The 22,371-nt window shown below is 37.5% G+C and overlaps 1 protein-coding gene across 7 annotated transcripts in view; it reads right to left on the bottom strand.

Moving 5' to 3' along the window:
- Positions 1-22,371, bottom strand: part of MLLT10 (MLLT10 histone lysine methyltransferase DOT1L cofactor) — a 129,730-nt gene that overhangs the window by 6,248 nt on the left and 101,111 nt on the right. For all 7 annotated transcript variants that reach the window (XM_065666545.1, XM_065666546.1, XM_065666547.1 and 4 more), the window contains 6 exons: positions 13,831-13,948; positions 12,401-12,473; positions 7,946-8,100; positions 5,848-6,036; positions 5,356-5,444; positions 4,869-5,230 (listed from right to left, as the gene is read on the bottom strand). In XM_065666545.1, coding sequence (XP_065522617.1) covers positions 4,869-5,230; positions 5,356-5,444; positions 5,848-6,036; positions 7,946-8,100; positions 12,401-12,473; positions 13,831-13,948 — 986 coding nt within the window. The remainder of the gene's footprint in view (positions 1-4,868; positions 5,231-5,355; positions 5,445-5,847; positions 6,037-7,945; positions 8,101-12,400; positions 12,474-13,830; positions 13,949-22,371) is intronic.

Below are 22,371 nucleotides of genomic sequence, written 5' to 3'. Positions count from 1 at the left end.
CCACCCTAACAGGAAAGAATTTCCTCCTTATATCCAACCTAAACTTCCCCTGTTTAAGTTTTAACCCGTTACCCCTTGTCCTGTCACTACAGTCCCTGATGAAGAGTCCCTCCCCAACAACATTTTCCTGGAGAAGCTGTCTCCTCATGGCTTGGATGAGTAAAAAAAGCCTGGCTGGATGGCCAGGCACAGTGTGGTGGTGAATGGAGTTAAATCCAGCTGGTGGCCAGTGGCAAGTGGTGCTCCCCAGGACTCAGCAGTGGGGCCAGTTCTGTTTAACATCTTTATCAATGATCTGAACAAGGGGATCGAGTGCACCTCCAGTAAGTCTGCAGATGACTCGAAATTGGGTATGAATGTTCATCTGCTGGAAGGCAAGAAGCTCTGTAGAAGGATCTGGACAGGCTGGACCAATGGGCTGTGGCCAGTGTATGAGGTTCAACAAGGCAAAGTGCCAGGTCCTGCTCTTGGGCCACAGCAACCCCATGCAGCACCCCATGCTTGGGGAAGTGTGGCTGGAAAGCTGCCCAGGGGTGTTGACTGGTGGCTGCTGAACATGAGCCAACTTGTGCCCAGGCGGCCAAGAAAGACAAGAGCATCCTGGCTTGTATCAGCAATAGTGTAACCAGCAGGACAAGGGCAGTGACCATCCCCTGTACCCAGCACTGGTGAGGCTGCATCTCAAATTCTGTGTTCAGATCTGGACCCCTCACTACAAGAAAGACATTGAAGTGCTGGAGCAGGTCCAAAGAAGGGCAATGAAGCTGGTGAAGGGTCTGGAGCACAAGCCTGATGAGGAACAACTGAGGGAACTGGGGATGTTCAGCCTGCAGAAAAGGAGGCTTAGGTGGGAACCTTATCACTCTCTACAACTGCCTGAAAGAAGGATGGAGTGAGGTGGGTGTTGGTCTCTTTTCCCAAGTAACAAGCAATGCGATGAGAGGAAATGGCCTCAGGTTGCACCAGGGGAGGTTTAGACTGGATATTAGGAAATATTTCTTCACCAAAAGTGTTGTCAAGCATTGGAAAGGGCTGCCCAGGGCAGTGATAGAGTCGCCACTGGTGGAGGTATTTATAAGATGTGTAGATGTGGTGCTTAGGGACATAGTTTAGGGACTTTGCAGAGTTAAGTTAAAGGTTGGGCTCAATCATCTTAAGGATCTTTTCCAACCTAAATGAATCTATGATTTCCCATCATCTGCTTTAGCATCACTTTTACCACTCTCCTGGTTCTCAAACCTCCTGTCAATGGCCTTTATCCCCAGCAAAGAAGTCAGTTCTACTGACCTTGTCCTGTACAAGCCATTTTGCCTCTGATTATTCTTGCTGTACTGTTTTTCCCCTTGAATTATATAATTTTCTGAAACTCCATAGTCAGAACTGCACATAACATTCAGGTGTGCACATACCAGGGATTCAACGCAACAGAAAACAAAATGGGTAACACCATTCTATTTATTCCCCAATAACTCCTAGCAATGTTTGTTGGATGAAAGCAGAAATGACACTTCACCTATCCAAGGAAACTCCTGAGCTACAACAGGAAAACTAAGGCCTAACAAGCTAGAACTGTGCATATGTTTGACAAACAATGACAATGACACTCATTGATTAACTGGAATTCCTTCAAATAGCTTCAAGTTAAATTGTATCCAAAATATTTGTAACAACCGCAAGAAATAAGCACCTTCAGTCTGACTAACATTACCATTATTTCCTTCTTCTCTTTTTACCTCACTGTTTCTGTATTCTTCTATACTGGAATGGATGTTCTCCACTGGCTTTTTCATTCTTTTATCCCACTCTTTCTTTTATTCTTATATGTTTTACTTTTGCACTTCTCTTTTCTGCTACTGTTCTCCTGTCTCTTTATGTGCTCTGCCTTACTCTCTTGCCCTGCATTGGCACTTGAAAGAAAATACCTTCAGCCACAAAACACTGCAGCTTCCAACCTTTGCAGAAGCAGCAGTTCAGTTCACTGGATTTCACCAGAGCCTTCTCTAAACCAGCTCAGCTTGGAATGTAAATGGTAATCGTTTCTAGCTTTCATTAATAGGTCTATGATCAGTCTGAAACTCTCCATCCTACAGTCATCTCTGGTTGTGAGACTGTAAAGAAACAATCCTTTTTCCTCAGATTACTTAATCTCTCTGTTGCAAGCAATCTGTATTAAGCCATCTTGTTCCCAGAAAAGATTCAAGTAGTTTTCTCTGCCAAATGAATGTGGGCTCTTTTACACAGAATATGAAACTCCCTCAAACAGCAGAGTGCAAATCAGTGTTTTCTCACCTCCCTGTATCCCACAGTTAAAAAGCTCACAAGAATAAGGACAATATGCATAAAGTCTTCCTGTATGGGTGAATAATCTACCTATCCTTCACACAAAACCATCCAAACATATTCTGAACATTGGGAGGATACTCTAAGTAACAATTCACAGGAAAATCTGGGAAGTCTTTTAATTACAGCTCAAGAAACCAAAGTTAGAAAGTAGGGCTGAACTCTCACGTGGCTTTTCATCATCTGGTGAATACCAGTTTAAAGTACCTCCAAACTGATCACTACCATGCCATCTAACCAGGTTCAGAGAGCAGCACAGTAGCCAACCTCCATGGCTGCACATGCTTGTTACCACTGAACTTTCCCACTTAGTTCAAAGAGTAGTGATACCCAGAGGGGAATTTAACATTAAAGAAATAGTCAAAACAGTTGCCACTGAAACAGCACTGAACTCCAGAGTGGCAGGAACAAGCCATGTCCATGTAGATTCAGAACCAATAATCTCAAGCAGTGGAAAACACTTCCCCTGCTCCTGCCTTCATTCAAAGTCATCCTAGAGCCTCCTCACAACTTAGTTCCCAGCAACAGGGAAGTTTTTAAGCATTTTTCACTGAAGTGCTTGTAATGGAAGCAACAGGACTGAGGAACGCACACGTCATTGCTATAATCACATTAGCACTCATCAGCATTAGTGCTTGCTCAGCCTCAACTTTTTTCTTAGAGGAAACTAGTTCCTTCTAAACTAGAAATACTGAAAACTCACAGAAAATGGAGGCAATTGTGAAAGACTTCAAAAGGAAGGGCTCAGCAAATCATCTGCATGAGCTCAATAAAGCAGGGAATGGTGTGAAAAGTGCACCTTTAAATTTAATATAAACATTAATTTTATGTAAGTATTATTGAGGGAGCACTGCAGAAAGAGAAAATGCAAGAACAGGAATAGCGAAATGGAAATGCTGGCAGAATTGTACATCACATGCTTGTAACAACAGGAAATAGGGAATCATTGGAGTATTCCAGACTATGCTAAGAGTCAGAACAACAGTTTATGAACAGGATACTAGTTGCAGTATTCTGCCTGAACCAGAGTAGTCTGCCATTAGGCTACACATTCAAAAGTAAAAGCAGCTGAGATATTAATAACAAATAATAATAATAATTTCAGATAAAACTTCTGCAATATGGTCAGAAATATATAACCTGTGTATAAACAATACTGTGTAAGAAAACAGCAGCATGACCAGTATATTTTGGCAATACCTGAAAGCAGAAAGCATTATACAGCTGGTTAATTTTACTGATTTTGCCTAGCATTTCTCACTCCCCCTCGCAAGTTTGGGGATAGTAATTAAAATTCTTGTGTTTTCAGCAGACCTCCGATACTCAAGAAAAAAACCCAACTTTTCATTAACAAAATGTCTTTTAACCTATGAAATCTTATGTTCCTATATGATACAAACTATAAGAAACAGAACCTCCTCAGTGAAAAAACACAATCAAAAAAAAGCACATCAAAAAAACACAATACAGTTTTTATGAGGCTACTGCAGCAACACCACACATTGATATGGTACACAAACATTCAGGAGCTGGCAAACAAGCAGGAAGGAAAGAACTGGGAAAAGAAGCTATGGAACTAGGGAACCCTTGCATCATTCCAATCACATGTGCCTTTTTTGGCATGTAATCCACCATAATCTCCAAAAATAAACTCTACTTAAAGGCAAGTAATCCACTCCCTATTTGCAGGCATTTCTTTCTTCACAGAACCGTAGTTCTCTTCCTAAGCAAAAGACAATACGATGGGGGTGGGGGAGAAGGGGAGGAGGGAGAATGAGTTATCCCAGACTCTGCTCTATCCCAAAATACTTCCAGACCAAGCAGCCCATTCCCCTTGGGGGAAAGCAGCTGTCTCCTTTTGTTACCCATTTGCCTTGCAGCCCAGGCAGCAGCAGTTTATGCTAGTGAGGATACCTGGTTTTGGGGAAGAGTTATTACGAACACTCAAACATGGCCTCTTTTATGCGTTTAAAAATCCTTAGGAACACCCCTTGAAAAACTAATTTTTTTGTCCCTGGAGTCAGATGCAGAGGACTGAAAACTCCATGCAACTGTGCTACTGCTCCGGCTAGTTATGCCTGTTGCATCTTTAATTACATGACCGTATACTGTTCTTCCTCTTCCCCTCCCCCCTTCTTACTGCAACAAATGGTAGCTTTTCCAGCGCTCCTTTAACCCTGGAAGAACAATTGGCAGAAGAAAGAATATTGTTTTCTGAACTAAAAAAAAAAAAAAAAAAAAAATAAAAGGAGCTGAAGCACATTTGCATAATCCCATTTGTTTGGGAATGTGACTTGATAAAAAAAACAGGCACTGGGATTTCCAAAAGTTAAACAGAAAACAGTTTTTCTTTAACTTGACTATTCATGCTTCCACTAAATGTCCTCTTAGTTTCATTCACAGATGAGGAGCAGAACAACTACAGGCTAAGGAAGAAACAGTACATTTTGAATAGGATAGTTCAAAAATCTAGCTAAGCTGAGGAACAGCAAGTACTATGAGAGAAAACAAAACCAGCAAATTCTTACCTGTTATTTAACGTGGTTGGCAGAGGATGTGTTGCGTTGGGTGGCACGGTTGCATGAGTGAGAGGAGAAGGGTTCTGTGATATTGTTGCTGGGGTCTGAATTACCCCATTTAAAGCCCCTACAATTCCATTGATTGCCAGCTGGCTGGCTGGCAGTGCTCCAATTATTCCACCCACACCAGGCACTGCAGGAATGGTGGAGGTTACAGTCTGCATACCACTAGCTAGTGCCCCCACTGTCACACCATTGACCTGTTGAACTCCTGTGACTCCTGAGCCTTGCTGAGCTGGACTCTGCCCAGCAGGTGGTGGAGTGGAAAGAGCTGATGAACTGCTGGTGCTTTGTCCGCTGGAGGTTATCTCCTGGTGTAAAAACAAACAACAAAACCCCCTCAGCTACATAAGATTTCACCTAACAGCACAAAGCAAGGACTATGAGGAGTTAACTTGTAACAAGTTTAAGTTTGGAAGAAACAAATAAAAATTACCTGATTTAATACAGGAAGAGAATTGTCCGGTAAAAAACTGTTTCCCAGATGAGGGCTTTTACTGCTGTTCAAGGAATCAGTGCTAGGTGCTAAAGTAATTATTTCAAAAAACACACAGAGGTTAAGTTTCTGTAACGTGAAAAGATTCAGAATAATTTGACATTTCAAAATAACATCAAAGGTAAACATAGAAAAAGTCAACCTTAAAATCATTCTGAAGAGTAAAATATTAATCATCGGTGAATCAATAGAGTCAAACAGATGTGCTCCAGACTGAAGTAAAAAAGAAACTGCACTGGAACAAGTAGCAATGATTCTTAGAAATCTTCCCATTGACTTTCAAACATTTAAATACATTAACAATACTTATGTCTATATTCATCCTACATATACATGCAATCCCTCCATCAATGGCATATGTGGACGAAATAGCTATTCCGTAGAACTACGCGTTCGAGTTACTCTGACACATTCATACTCCCCTCTGCTTACCTGCTTGTACTGGAAAGGCATGTACTTGATGAGAAGGGCTAGGATTTGAAGTTATTGTTGGAAAGGGCACCGAAAGCTGTGCATTGAGTAGCTGAAGCCGCTCCTTCTTAGCGGTCAGATTCTTTATTTGCTCTTCTAACCGCCTATTTTCAACCTGAAGTTGGTGTAATGATTTCAGCATTCCTAAAACTAAGGTAAAAATGCATGTTATCTTTCGCAACCACTTTCAAAGAATGAATAATATCTCAATTGTTTTAATTTCTGTATTACCCTTTAAGACCAGTATTAAGTCATATGGAAAATATAAATAAAATTATTATGGAGAGATAAATTACAGAAATTTGACTTTAAGTGGAAAGATTTAGGATCAATCTTGTGTAATTTAAAGCACAGGAAAAAAGTACATAACATGTGATAGCAATTTTGCAATATAGCTACGCCCTGGCTTAAATACAGATAAAGTCACATCATTAGGGCTGACAGTCATTTTAAGCAAACAGCAGTACATGATAACTGAGCCCCAAACCACAATATGAAAATAGCATTATTCCAGTAGCACAGGTTAATTGCATAGTTGGGAAAAATCTATTTCAGCTGCAGTATTAAAAACTTTAAACAGTACCAAAACAGAAGAAGTTTGACAAAACTGCATTCAACTACGAACACATCCAACCCAACAACATGTAGGTAAAAACAAGCGAGTTTGTGAAAAGGGAGTTTTTGTGCTTTAACGCCTTTAACAGCAAATCATAAACTCACAGAAAGAATGAGTAAAATGTCATCCAATGTGAAGTGATCACAACACACCTTGGTGGGAGCACGAGATCCCATGTGCTGTGAGTGGCGATCTACAAATCACCCAGCAGGGAGCACTGTGTGAGCACTGCAGTTACCACCCCTTTTTGCATGAAAAGGGCATCCTCTTCTTTCTGTACTAACCTGATTTTTACCAAGCAGAGTTTTCCCAAACTCCACTCTGGTTTCAGGACTCGCATTTCCCAACTGGTGCTGGAGTGGGACTGTGAAGCCACAGGGCTTTTTTTCTGCCCCCCGTTTTTTTTTTAAATTCTAAATTGTATTTGTTTAACATGACCTCTGGGCCTACTACAGACATAAGTCTACTGGTATAGGCACATCTGGTCATTTCCCAAGGATTTAGCTTTTATCCCTCCTCTTCAAGAACATACAAAGGAACCCTCAGTGAGCCCAAATGAGATGCAATAAGACTTAGCTAAACCTGTCCTCCAGCTATCATGTTTAAAGGATTATCCCTGCATGAATTTCCTCACAATTAGCATTTTTGTCAGGATACCATTCATAAAAATACCAACTAGATACCACTTTACACTACCAATGAGAGGAATAATATGTTCAATAAAAAAGAACATAAACTCTAACCTGATATTAAAAAAACAATAATTAAAAATGCATTCAGTCATTGTCTTTAATGCTGACGTATTGTTGAATATAGAGATCCAGATAAATATGCAGGTACTCATCACTTATGCTTTTAACATATTCATTCTCGGACTATGCCACTCTCTTAAACATAACTTGAGAAAATAATGATTTGTTTGCTTTGAGAATTCGAACACAATAAAGATATGAAAGCCTAGCAGGGCACCTGCTTAACATGTGTAAATACTTTTTAAAACAGCAACAGAAATAGGCAGTTTAGATTTACAAAATGAACAATGTAACAATAATAAATTATTATGCCAGTTTATATCACACAATGTAAGGCAAACTGGGGAACTGTGCCATGCTATTTACAGGCATGGATCTAAGACTCCAGAATTAATTTCTGAACTTTGCAACCAAACAGTTGGATCTGGAAGTCACTTCCTCTTGCATGACACAATTTCCCCATCCATAAAAATGTAGATAATTATAAGGAATTATTTTGTAATCTACTGAAGCCATGGGCTACACTAAGAACTCCATTACAATTATACACAATAGCTACATTATACACTACAGCTAAATTTCTATTCACAGCAGAAAATAAGGGTTTTTTTAAGTTCTTGGACAAGCACTGGAATGGTTGTTCTGAATAACAGTTAACAAAAGCAGTAATAAACAGAATGTGAGTACTTACTGTCACTAGGGGTGCCTTGCTCTAACAAAAACTGCTGTCCTTCACTCCATTGCCTCTCCAGAAGTTGTTCTATGCTGGCTGCTACTGGGGGCAAATTTTCCCCACAACTGTTCCCTGATTGATCATAGCGAATCTGCAAGCTGCTTACAGGGGATCTGTTGAAAATATTGCCATTTATTGTTTAAAGAAAAGAATGGAAGAAAACGCATTAGTAAAAGGCTGTTGAAGTTTCTTACCTTATATCAGGCCCTAGCACCTACATATCTTGAGACTAAGTTAATTCCTCAAAATCATTAGGAACTCCTGGTTCTCACTGCCAAGGCATTAATAAAAGAAAGACGTAATATTTCACAGCAAGAGAATTTATACTGAGAAAGCACATAACCTCTTCTTGTATACAGACTACCGTAACACCTAACAAACAGCATTGTATTAAATTATACAATACATGCTTCTACAGCAGTAAAGCATTGTATATGGATACATAAAACACCTGTATTAAAAAAATCTTCAAATTTTTCCCAGAAAAAACTGGGAAAATACAAACATTTTCTTAAGATCAGCACAGTAATGGTACTTCCACATAGGAAGGCCATATATAATTCCACTGCCTAACTTGTTCCCCCTCAGGACCTACGAGAAGGCTACTTTTGCATTAGATGGAGAAGAATTTAACCTGTGAACAAAACCAGATGCTCAGTGTATTTCTGACTTGGGATTCTGGCCTCATGTGTGCATGGTTCCATTTCTCACACAGGACCAACACCAAAGTCCACTAACAGCTGGCTGGTGGATTTTGGTTGGTTAGTTTGTTTTGTATTTCTATCAACTGCAGTGAGCTCAGATTCAGATTATTACGTGCTATTACTGTGAGCAGTAACTACTGGTGCCGTTACAGGATCACAGCCATGTTGTTCTACATGTAGTGCAAACTTACCAACAAGACCACCATAGTCCCAGTACAGGACAACATACAGAGTTCAGGAAATCAGTGTGTTAATTATGATTAGCGTAATAAGCTGTGGTCACAGCACATTAGCTACCTAATGACTGTCAAGCATTTTGCAGGCACCAGAGCAAAGCGATTTTTAGAGAAAAGGTTTTAAGTAGGTGACTTAAGAGCTCTGTAAGTATTTATAAATAATTCCTCTTTTGCATACAGGATGAAAGAAGAAAAACACTTGTTAAAACAAAAAAGCCCTGATGAATGGGTAACCAAGGTAGTGCTTTTTGACAAGAGATGACAACTCAACTGCATTTAACAGTTCAGCACAGACATGGCAAAAACACCCTTAAAACTAGTTGTTTACACAATGTGCTGAAGTGATAAGAAGGAAGGTTTATGCGGAAACATTCTGAACAGATGTACTTCACTCCACACAAACACCACACTTTAAAAAAAAAAACAAAAGAAAAATAAAACACAATCAAACAAAACCAAAACCAGAAAACAAATACAGAAAACCACCACGAACACATCCCCCCCCAGCAACTTCCTTCTCTGCACGCATGCTTTTGAAGGGCACATAAGCTACTCTAACAGATTGCATTATTTGCATTATAAATCACCAACAAAATTCTTCTTGGGCTTAGGACTGTTTTGGATCAGTTTCACAAAGTTAGAAACAAAGCAACACATGACTCTATAACCCTGTGCAATCCTTCAGTGGAAGTCTGCATAGAAGGAGAGAAAAACAAAAAAACAAATCTAGATTTTCATGTATCACAACATTAGTCAGTCCATCCTTCTCCCAGCTGAACTCACCCACTAGACATGATCTTGCATATACGGATAAATCCTTATTCCAAATAATATGCAACCATAGTTTCCAATAGGATTATAAATGTGATATATATACAGGTCCGACGCTGTCACTGAGAGGGGAATCCCTTGCTTCATGTTTCATACTTTGCTTACTTTCAAAACTGTTTTTTGTTTAATCCTGCAGTACAGTTATTCGTACTCTGATAGTATTAATTGGAATTTAGATACTGAGGCATATGGGCATTTAGACATAGGCATACATACGTATTTTGATGCAGGTATTACATAATACATTTTAAAATAGAAGGTTAAGTATGGGGTAAAAAAAGTTCAGGTGCCACCTTGGGAAAAGCAGCAATTCCTTTGCAAAACAGAAACAGCTCACATATACCAAGTATATTTATATTTCTCATATATATATTAAAATTTTAAATATGACAGCTTAAACATCAAACACTGTGGTTATACAGAGGAACAAAGATATAACAATATGGATCTGAAATGACCATACAGCTCATGAGTCACATACGTCTTCTCCAAAAAGCTGTGTCATCAACAGCAAACAATTGTTTCTGCAAGTGTTTTTATTTTAAGCAACTATTTGAAAATGACATGGTTCTTTTGGAGCAGTGTGTTATTTATGTACCTCATAAGCTTCAAAGGGAACAGAGTCAGAACTTGCAGGAAAATAATGGTAACAGACAAAGCAGGTAACATTCAGAGCTGCTAAGTTTTCAGATGGCAGATTTCTGAAGTTACCTTTTAAATCACTATAAATGGTATTTTAAATTACCATTTTTATATATTCACTATATATATATATAAAACAAAAATATTTAATTGGGGAAGGTGCAGAATTTGCTACACATTTTAGAAACACTGACATATGTCTATCTTTCTTACTACACAAACCAGGGGTGAAATTTGCTGACTACTGAACTTAACTGAATGGGTAAGTTACCTAAATTTTTTCCATGCTGGGTACTTCAGACCAAGTTTTTCTATCTTTCCATTCTGGAAATACAGCAGTAATTTCTCCACCAACCCCCTCCCCCCCACACCTTTTCTGGCTTGTTCTTGAACAAATCTACTGCCAAGCAAAAGCTATCTGCTCTTTGCGAAATACTACAGCTTCCATATGCTGAAGGAAGCTCTGCAACAGCAGACTGAGGTGGTCTTTGTATCATCAAAGCCAGCTGAAATTTGACCATGTTGTGAGTACTGGAATATATATATCCTGAACACACACTCCATGGAAGCATCACACTTAAGGAGTTTAGCTTCTCAAATATTCTACGTAAATACAACCTGAACACAACTTACGGCCTACTGCAAATCGTATAACGACCATGCCTTTGCATATTAACTAAGAAGACATTAAAACTGGTAATTACCACAACATGTATGCAGAGGAGGAGTACTTAATCAAAATCAGAAGTTCTGGAATTCCCTAATTGTTGAGCATTTCCCTCTGCAAAATTCTCTTAACTTACTTGGCTGTATATATACAGACCCATTTCTTATGTATATAAAGATTTATATGCTAATGTAAATATATGTATTTATATCAAGAACAAAATCTAAACTGATTTGTAAATTCTCTTTTTATTGTCTTAAGAGGCAACACGTATGGGAAAGCTGAAAAGCCAGTTCATGACTAGTTAATAGCACCTAAGTACTATAATGGATATTCTCACCCCATTTGACAAGAAGTCTTTTTTGATTAATGAAGGAATATAATACAAGATCAACAACACCAGGCATGTACATTAAATTATCTAATTTGGAGGTATTTATTATAAATTACTGTAATAAACACATGCTGTAACAATCAAATTCATTGTTACAATGCTGTATCTGTGTAACTACCATTCTTTTTAGGTATCCTAAAATCCTTTTTAAGATAAAATCCCCGTGGTGAGCCCCTAAGCAAAAAACACCCCAAAACAAATAGTAATAACACAGTAAAATCTGATTCGTATGGAATAAAAATAAAGTCTTTTGAAAACAAAGGCTCACTTAAAATACATGGAAAATATTACTGAAGTATTTAAAACACAATATTGAAATTTTAACAGCAAGTGTTTTAAAACAAAATAACATGACATAATTCCAGCAGAATTCTCATGCCAAACTTCTGTAGTAGATGTGAAATGCAGCAGGACAAAAAAGGTATTTCCCCACCACCACCCTGAGAATTGTTGCATATTTTGAAGTAGTGATGGATAAGGAAGAAAATATTTGATTGAAATTTTTAATGATATTTAACTTCTCAGACCATCTTATTCCCCGTGATCACTGTAGTCTTAAATCTACAGGATTTTGGAAATTTTGCAAATAAGATTAAAAATAACTAATCTGAGGTAAGAAGTACATGTGGAGTAAATCACAGATAAATCCCTCTAAAGCAAGTCTCCATTTCCAACATAAAGTCCTTCATTTGTAAACCTAATTTCTGTTGATATAAAAGGAAATTTCAGCACATTTTTTAGCTATCTGGACATATTAGGGTTTTGGGATTTTTTTATATCTATAGAAAAATAAATGTATGTACACGTGCGCACACACACACACACACACTAATATACAGGCTTTTAAAACACTTATGTATTACTAGTAAAAAGACAGCGAAGTTTCCAAATCTTAAAACATTTCCTTTGCCTGCACTCTCCAGTGTAAATAATGCTTACCGTGGTGAGAGACTTCCTCTGGGTGAACCTCCTCTGCCAACAAGGCTGCGGCTATTATCTCCGAGATCTTGATCTGCAGTGTAAATATTTCACAGCTGATAAATCGACTCATCTTAGATAAGAGTTTTAAAGCTGATGTAGATATTTTAAAAATACCTTAAATCTCAACTTCCATCTGTAGTTACTGCTGAAAAGCGAATACGTAACTAGTTTAAGATTGCTGAACTGTAGCATGTAAGGTGTTGTCCTTACACATTTCTGAGGCTGTACCAGGCCATGGATTATGTTCACTTCTTTCATTCCTTTCAGTTTTACAGCACAGAAGCGTGGTTTGCATTTGCAGTACCCTCCCCTCAGCCACTTTTAATTTGTACGGTGAAAGTAATGAATCACAGCTGTGGACAGCTAATCTGTATGCTTATCACAGCAAATCCTGATGCTCTGTATTTTTTTAACACTTTGCATCCCAAAACAACTCATAAAATATGGAACGCATTAAACTCGCTGCTGCCGTCTAACAAGCACACCTTATTCTGCAAATTTACTGAAAACTTTATGAAAGCGTGTAATTCACTAATTCCTATTTATAAGCAGAAGCATAGGAAAGACCCTTGCTAGAAAGGTAGTAAAACAAACAAAAAAGGCCTCATTAAATATACGAAAACGTTTTGCTTGGAAGGACTCAAAAGGGTTATTTTCCCTATGGCCTCTCAATAAAATAACCCTATCTGCCCCCTTCAAGGTTGCCCTCCCCCCATTCTGAGTCAAGCGACCTCCGACCTCTTGGAGGGCAAAGACATGACTGATCCATTCTTGGTAAACTGCTAAACTCGTTCCCTTCCCCCAGACAGGCATGGCTACCAGGACATGTCAACAAATCCTTACCGGGGAAGGAGACAAAGCAAAGCCCGCAGCTCATTAAAACCAACGAGGAGAGCCAGTGGACCCAAATGCCAACCGGTAAATATTCACAAGATTATTAAATGCTGCGCAAGCTCTCTAACGGGATCTCTTTCACACCGAGTTGTATGTAATGCAATTTCATGAATTATGCAAATAAAGGTTTCAGCTATTCACGACAAAACCCAGAGCTGTGTTACTCTCCTTGCAAAGAGCTCCGAACTGAACACATCAATCACAGAAGTCACAGGAGACATTGTTGCATTCCTGCCTGCTGATGGCTCTGCTTAAACATTTACATTTCAGGGACTAAAAAAAAAAGGGGGAAGAAAAAAAGGGCGGGGGTGGGGGTGGGGGGGTGGAGGTGGAGGTAACCAGCTCTGTTCTGCAGGACAACCGAGGATTTCCTTCCAACATATCACAACTTTATACAGATGCTGAGCAGGCTTCAGAAATAAAATTCCACAATCTTTTCAAGAACACCGAAGTCTGTAAAGTTGCACCTTTGTCACCAGCAGCAGGACACTTACCTGCTTGGCTGTTGTCAGCCTGAGCTATAAGTGCTGCCATTGCCGAATTTGGATTCAGCCTATTGCCGTACATGTGGGATGGTGGCAGACTGAGAGATGATCCAGGTAGGGTGTTTGCCTGCAAGAAACCAGTTAGTACTTGAATCCCTTTCATAAAAAAGAGGGAGAAATGCTAAATATATTTTAAAGAATATATTCATAATGCACAATTATTATTTTTAATTCAATGTTTTCTCAAAACAATATATTTAAAAGAAAAAATATTCATTTCCATTCAACAGTATAGACATAAAATTGCAGCACTCTGAAAATATATCAGGTTTCAAAGCATGATTTACTTGTTATTGGCAAGACCTGTTAACGAAAAAGAACCCTTTCCAATGTAAAAATTACTGCAGTAAATATTAAAAAATACCTAAATTGCATTTTTAAAACAACCCCAGTGTAGCAGGATGGGCAGCCTTCCCTGCAATCCTGAAGTATGCACTCATTGCTAGGACCATGTGGTTATCCTACTAATTATTTAATCTTATTAAACCATTTACAAAATAAGGGCAGGTAGACAACAGATGTCTCACAAATGCCTGGGTTCCTTACATCACAAGCCGGCTGTGGAGGTCAAAAGGTCCAACTTTCAGCTCTATAAGTTTAACTACACAGAGCCATATTTCCTCTGCTCAACTCCGTCATTAGTAAAACCTGCACACTATTTTGTTACTTCCTATTTTGATAGACTTGGAAGCCTGGTGTTTTTTTGTTTTGTTTTGTTTTTATTTTAAAGAACGCAAACAGCCATTACAAGTATGTTTTCTATACAATAGGGGGCTCCGGGAATCACAGCTTTGCCCTGACCCCATATAAGGAACTGTATTTTTGGCAGTTGGCCAGCTCTACTTATTGAAGAGCTCCCAAAGTTTGTGTTCATTCATGTTGCTAACCACAATTCTGAAGGTCTCTGCTGGGACTTGTGCCAAACAAGCGAAAATGAACCCTTAAACAGATGAAGCTAAGGAGGCTGGCCAAAATCTTGCATAATCCAATGCAATAAAAATACCTTCTTCCTTGGCTGCTTACGCTTTTTCCCTTTCGAAGAAAAGATTTGTGTTAAATGCTGAGTTGCAGGGACAGGCAATCAAAGAAAAAAAAAAAGGCACTGCCTTATTAAAAAGGCATTTTCCTACCTGATGAAAAAAATTACTTCAGAGCAAAGCAAGGACTGCAATACTTGGGGGAGGGGGAAGTCAAAGATACACAACTGGTGTTATCACTGGCCTTAAAATGAATCTTTTAAGAAAATGTAAACAACCTTTACTTTGGGGGGGCAAACAGAAAATGGAGGTGAACAGTAAGGAACTCAATTTGTGGGACATTTTGACATGTATAACTGCACACAAGAGACAGAGGAAACATACTGGTTATTACAGCAAAATATTACAGAGTATAAACTATGTCTCTGGAAAGAATCACACACTACCATTAAGTTTTGGCTTTCAGCCAACATATTAAACTTGATGAATGGACTTTTATGAATTCACACAACTGTTTTCAATGATGCTTTATTTACTATATACTGGTGAGAAATTGTGCCTGATACTTACATTCTTCTACTGTCACAAAGTTAGAAAAAGCCACAAGTAATTATTTACAAAGATCAGTTTTTTCACTTCTCAATTTAAAGGTACATGCACAAGATTGCAAAACCTAGTTCCACTCCAAATGTGGCTGTTATTTCCCTTTTTTAAGGAATTGCATGTCTTTTCTAGAATTAATGTGAAATTAGTTTTAAATCTTAAAAATACTACAGGCATTTCCACCTACCCAGATATAACAGCTTCCAGAAGTACAGCACATACTAGTACTGTAACACTTACTGATGACGGCAGTAGTACCACACAGCTCCTGCTATATTCCTTAATAAGCGCCTATTCCAACTCAACTATTTAGTAACCTACAGCTGTTTTCCTCTCAAAACCAAAACTTCAAAAACAATGTAGTTTTCTGTCAAATCCTTTCACTGAAGAAACCTTACAGAATGGAATATCACAAGATTCAACCATTATTTGCTCCCATATCTAAGAGACAAGACTACCAAAATAAAATATATATACTTCATTTAAATAAACTGGTTGAAGTTATGAATTCTACTAATACAGTTCATGCCTTTTTGGTTTTTTAACTACAAACACCAGGTCTTATTTCTGTTTAGTTTTTTAATATTTCTATAAAATAATTCTCAATTCTTGTAAATGTACTGCTCACATTTTAAACAGAAGCTGCTATACTTTTACTCTGTGTAACCCTCACCCCAAGGTTGCTTAAAACTGCAACAGCAACTATATATTAATTTATGATGGAAGGGCAGCTATAATCAGCATTGGATTGAAACATGACCAAATAGCTTTAAGAACTTTCTAAAAGTATCTAAGTATCTTGAAAGGAGTTGCTAAAATCTGTTGAGTAACCATCACATCGCAAAACAAAAGACATCAAAGGAATTAAACAATGTTTGCTAAGTGGGTTGATTCAACAGATCAAAAGACCTACACAACATCTAAGAACTTCAGTTTTTTCACAAGTGGTGGTTCACCCTAAACTTAACCCCTGTTTATACTTTAAATTAATAGTAAAGGTGTCCTACAAGTTGGAACTACAGAAGTTCTACTGCCATCATGTATCCTAAGCAACTCTCAAAGGAAAAAGTCACATAATAAAACTGTTCAAGTAAGCTGAAGGTAAATAAAAAACTTTGAAAATACTTTTCTTAAATGGCAAGGTAAAATGACAAGAATAACGATTTGCGAAGCTTTATTACGTATGTGACAACTTCATCTGACAGAAAAGTAGAGAAGGTGGAGGAGTGCCACATTATTTAAAGGTGAAATAGAAGCTTCATGTTTCACTCGCAGTCAAAACAAGCTGTAGCTAGCATTTATTAAAAATGCGCAATCATCCTGTCAATACATATTAAGGTCACAGGACTGAAACACATTCTAAAATGTAGAACTTTTAAAGCTGTACGATTCTTTATTTCAGCTGATTCTGATTAAATAGTCAACACAATACATGATCAAAATGTATGAGCTAATGAAATAGAGAGACTGCTAAGTATTTATTTTGAAAAGGCAGCAAATTTTCCTGAAAAGATTTTAGCAGAAGGATTTAAGCCCATTTAGAGGTATAGCATACCCTGCTTTCATTTATGGCATGTTCAATAAATCAGTAAAGCAATAAGCAGCGGAGCAGCACTGAAGGAAGATACACTGCAATTCATGGAATGCCCAAGTGCAGTAAGAATAAATGATTGATATTTGATTGATGTCTAAAAACACTTCCTCTGCAGCAAGAAAGTGCAAGTATATTCTTTAATTAGAAGAGTAAGACTTGCAACTTAACCAAATTTAACTTGTATATATACATATACTCTGAAGTATTTGAAGTAGTTTGATATTTGCTTGCATCACTCCAAAACTGTATTTTACTGTAACAGTGTGACTATAAAATTTCCCAAGTTGACAACTATTTGCATTCATAACTGGGTATTTACTTAAATTTCCAGGGAATACAGTTTCTTCATTTCAAAAGTTATTATGTTCTTTAAACAAAAAACAAAAAACACAACAAAAAACAAACCACCAAAGGGGTGACAAATGATACAATACTTAGGTGCACACAATTAGATTAGGTCTCAAACATTTAAGAACCATTGAGCATGCCTATTCCCCTGTACCTTTCAAGTTTTATGCTATGAAATATTTTCTGATAACAGGCCTCATTTCTGCATCAGCTCCACACCAGTAAGGTTTTAATACTCAGCGTGTGATGAGAGATGAAACCAAGTGTGAACAACTTTCGGGTCCCATGAGTAGGCTGACTGTTGAAGCTGTCAGGTTCAATTGCATCATTCCACATTATTCAATGCCCCAAACTGCTCCCTAATTGTTAGGGGCTTAACATATTCAAAACTATTGTTTAGGCTAATGCTGAAATGCCTACAGTTGAGTTTCCATAAAGAAAGGGGAGGGATTTAATTGTAGTTAAACCATTACTGAACTCTCCTCCTTTCATGATAGGACAACATGGATGGCTGGAACAACCAATTCCAAGATGCTTCTTAATCAGTTTATATCCAGTCAACATCCCATTTCCTCTCTGCTTTAAAAACATTCATTGCTATATTGTAGCTTTGCATTATATCATAGTGATGCTTTACAATTAGTGACAGTTCACCTAATTACCTACTTCAGCTAATATATATTTGTCAACAATAATTTCAAAGGTTATTTTTATTTCTTGTTTAAAATAAAAACATTGCTCCTGTACTGTCTATACCCCTTACAGTATGAGTACCAGATTAATGCGGTTGGGGTCATGCCATCTACCAATCATTCTAGGTTCTTCACCACAGCATGATGCTGTGATAGAAGCTGCAAAACTACCCTTTGTTCCTATTAACACAAAGCAATCAAGAGCACTAGATATCACCAGCAACTATTTCTCATGGCCAACTACTACCAGAAAGTATAAAAAATGTTAATGCACATAAAGTTGCAAGCTGAATTTTCTGTGAGCTATCCTGCTACACTTCTCAGAAGACATCACTACTCCTTTCCATGCAATTGCTTTTTTTCATGACATATGGAAGGAAATTCAAGCACTAGGCCAACTGCTTGCTAAGTTATCTTAAGCTGATGTATTTTGGTCAATGACAAGCAACATTTATCAGAACAATGTACTATTGAAAATAACATCAAAATTAAAACCTGCATTGCAATTAAATGAGGTTAGATATGAAAACATACTAATGCTATGTACATAATGATAATAAAAAATCGATAATATATATAAACTGCTTTACTTGAGAAGTGAGAAGAGATGCCTATCAAGTGACAGCAGCAAAAGCAACCTGGCCTTATGTTTCCTAGCTTAACTTGGGAAGTGAAGAAAAGTGATTTTTATCCCTAGGATTTTTATGGCCAGTTACGTAATGGAGAGCATGTAACCGCTGTTTTTTCCTGGCTTTCTTGTTGTTTCTTTCAATGCAATGGGAAGAAAGTGTTAATGCTTCCTTTTATTGTCTCAGTACTTCTGGTACCATCTTTAACTTCATTTAGGAAATGTGGAGGGACCACGGCTACACATCATCACTTGCCTTCTCTGAAATCTGTTATTCATCTGGGATGCCACTATACCCCACAGAAGGGTGGTCAGTCTGCAGTTAACTGCAGCAATGCAAACAGATTTCTAGGATGGCTAAGTTCTGCCACATCAATAGCTTTTCATGCATCACAACGCTTGAATATTTTCACCACAAACATGGAATTTGTTTATAAATCTTATCTAGACCTTGTTTCCAATGGAAAAAAAATATCCAAATTCCTGTTTATTTTCCTATATGCCAAGAAATACAGATGGAGTCAAGGACAGAATTGAGGACAACACAGAAATTTCTTAATAAAAACCTATTTCCACATTTCTTCTGAAAACCATCATATGACTTTTCAAAATAACTAACACAACACAACACTAAAATGCAGCATGATAAAAACACTATATCTTAACCAATACTTGCATTTACACCTTCTTAATTTATATTTTGGCTTTCATAGTTGTAAGTTGAACATAACTGATTTTCAAACAAACTCTATTGACTTATTTACTAAAATAGCCTCCAGCACTACCGATGACTGAAAGCGGAAGGTGTACTTTTTACAGGCAACCTCACCCCACCTTGCTACCACACATACATCATGAATATGGATCAACCCCAAACATTCACTGTAGTCTTTTACTCACTCATTCTATGAAAGCAATACTGGAATTGAAAAGATAACCCTTCCCATATGCCACCATTACCATCCAAGCACTTTGAAGTCCTTAGAGTTTGGGTTTGGCTTGCTTAACACAGATAATGAAGGTGCAAATTTATTATCAGTGTTTTCATTAACTGGCTAAAATAAAGGAATTAACTGAAAAGCTTTATTAGGAGGCTGGAAAAGCTGAAATCAGAAAAAGCGTTCAAGATATCTTATAAGACAAAAGCAACTTTTAAATCACAAAGAGCATTAATTATGAATTTATAAATTATTGTAATCAAAATCTGTCAGGAAAACTGTGTACATGACATGTAAAATCATCCGATGGGTACATTATTCACATCATTAGTAATTTTTATATTAGTAGTAAAAATAAGTACTTCAACCTTCCAGCTGTAATGAAGACACTTGTTTATGAATAAGCAAATAATCAAATACTGTCTTTGAGAATCAATTGTTTTGAGTGAATGTATAAATAAATCTTTCCATTAAATGAAACCATCTAACCTCCAAACAGCAGCACTCAAGTATTTTCCAAGAAGGGCATGAATGAATGCAACTGGGAAACACAGTAGGATTTGAAAGGCAAAATGAAAAATTAATGGCACACCTACAGAAACTAATTTATACCTCTGCCCAGTGTACAACAAGGGCACATCAAGTCATTAAAAACCACATGGGTACAAGGCCTCTCTTCCAATAATGTGCAAAAGCTATAACCTCGACTGTACTACCGGTTTACTCATCTCTTCCATGCTAAACTGAACATTATATAAAATTTTAACAAATTAAAATTTATTTATAAATTAGACATAAAAGAGACTTGTATAATGACTTAGTAGAATGCTACCTCATTAAGAGGGTTTGTTGCATGTTTGTTTTGTTTTTAAAAAGGAAGCTATACAAAGACCCTGTGATTGCTCCACCTCCCCCACAAACCTAACTGAAATCAGAGCTATAGTTTTAACACAAATCCCTTTTACCTCAAGTTTGTTCCTCCATCCTTTCCATCTACTTCTGTCTTCATAGCACTTAACCTGTATGTGCTCTACATAGACAATGGAAGCAATATCTTACCCAAGAATCTGTTTTCCTTAAGAACATTAACCTCTGTATCAGGAATCACAATTTCATTCTCATATTGACTAGCCGAAAGAATGACCTGATTAGGGAACAAACCCCATATACCCATATAGCAATTTATTTTCTTCACCTGAGTATTCTAAAGAGAGCCAGACACTCTAATACTGCAAACAATGGATCTGAAAGAACAGTAACTGCTTTCAAGAGCATCTATAATTTCAAAAACAGTAATAATAATCAGCCACTTATTCAAAAACACATGTATTTTAACTTTCTAAATAAACCCCAATAGTCCTTACTATCTGAGTAAAAACCTACTGTAGCAGAATTACTGCTGTGTAAAAATGCTTGCAAGATTCCCAACATTTTACATAAGGTCTATGTGGGGACTGCCTCAGCAACGAACGTTGCAGCTTCTAACAAGGCATACACCACGTACACTTGAAATCGTTTTCAAACCTAAACATTTGTTTTCATCTAAATATTTTTATTTTCACATTTTTCATGTTCAACACCATTACTATTGTCTCAGGCAGCTAAACTGAAGTAGTGCTACACTCAGTTCAACGAAGAGGTCAATGTGCCTCAGTTGCCTGGAGACTGATGGTTGCTACAGCAGCACCCGATAAGCCAAGCTAAATAAGCTTCAGCTTGAAGGCAGAAAACATTTATTGCTAGACCGAAACACTGATGCAGTTGTCTCAGCATGCAGCACTGTGCAAAATCATGTAACCGCATTTCAGACTACCTGTATATTGCACTAAGTCTATGCGAAGACAATCTTACTGAAGCTAGAGGAAAATGCAAAAAGTAAAGATTTTAATTGGGCTAAATACTAGATTACTTGCAACTATGATTCCTTTGTTCTTCTAGTTGAGTCACATGTTAGAAGGAATTTTCCCTCTGGCTGTAAATTCTTCCTCCTTGCTACTCTCTTCCACCCCCACCCCGAAAATCCTCAGTTAGATCAAATGAGAAGAAAATTAGATTTTTACCTGTTTTGCCTAGAACTAACAAGGAATTAAAACAGCTTTTAAGTGACAAACAATAAAATTCAGGTGAAGAAGCCTTTACTAGGCTGGTTCTTTCACATTTTTAATTTTGCAAGACTTAAGTGGCTCTGACACAAACATGATCTGGCGATTTTGGAAGGAAAGTCACTATTTTGCACTGACATCTTACACCACAAAACCAAACGCCCCTCTGTCTACTACATACTGAGGGATGCATCTAGCACACTTTCTAAACCTATCAGCACTGGCAATTTCCTGTCACAATGAGTCCCAAGGATGAGCAACACACTTTATTAAGAATTCTTTCTTTTTGTTCTGGATGTTCCAGCTTTTCTTTTTTGTATCTCTTTCTTAAGTTATAAGGAGAACTGAGTAATTTCAGTATCCAACAGTCTGTGATCCATGTTCATATTTTACCTTTGATACAGCGGGTAGGAACCTCTTTTGAGCAATCTTACCATCAAGAGGTGTTTTGGTAGTCACACAAAATATGTTAATCGGTTTTCATGCATCCACTATTTCTATTGATTAGATAATTCTCGTACTGCAGTAAGGATTTGATTTCCGTTTTCTTGAATGATGCTGTTTAAATCATGCAATATCATGATCTCCAGATGCTTTATTATTCTCTT

The sequence above is a fragment of the Lathamus discolor genome, chromosome 2, assembly GCF_037157495.1.
Source record: "Lathamus discolor isolate bLatDis1 chromosome 2, bLatDis1.hap1, whole genome shotgun sequence".
NCBI lineage: Eukaryota > Metazoa > Chordata > Aves > Psittaciformes > Psittacidae > Lathamus > Lathamus discolor.
The sequence above is the reverse complement of the archived record's forward strand: the minus strand, read 5'-3'. Positions and strand labels throughout refer to the sequence as shown.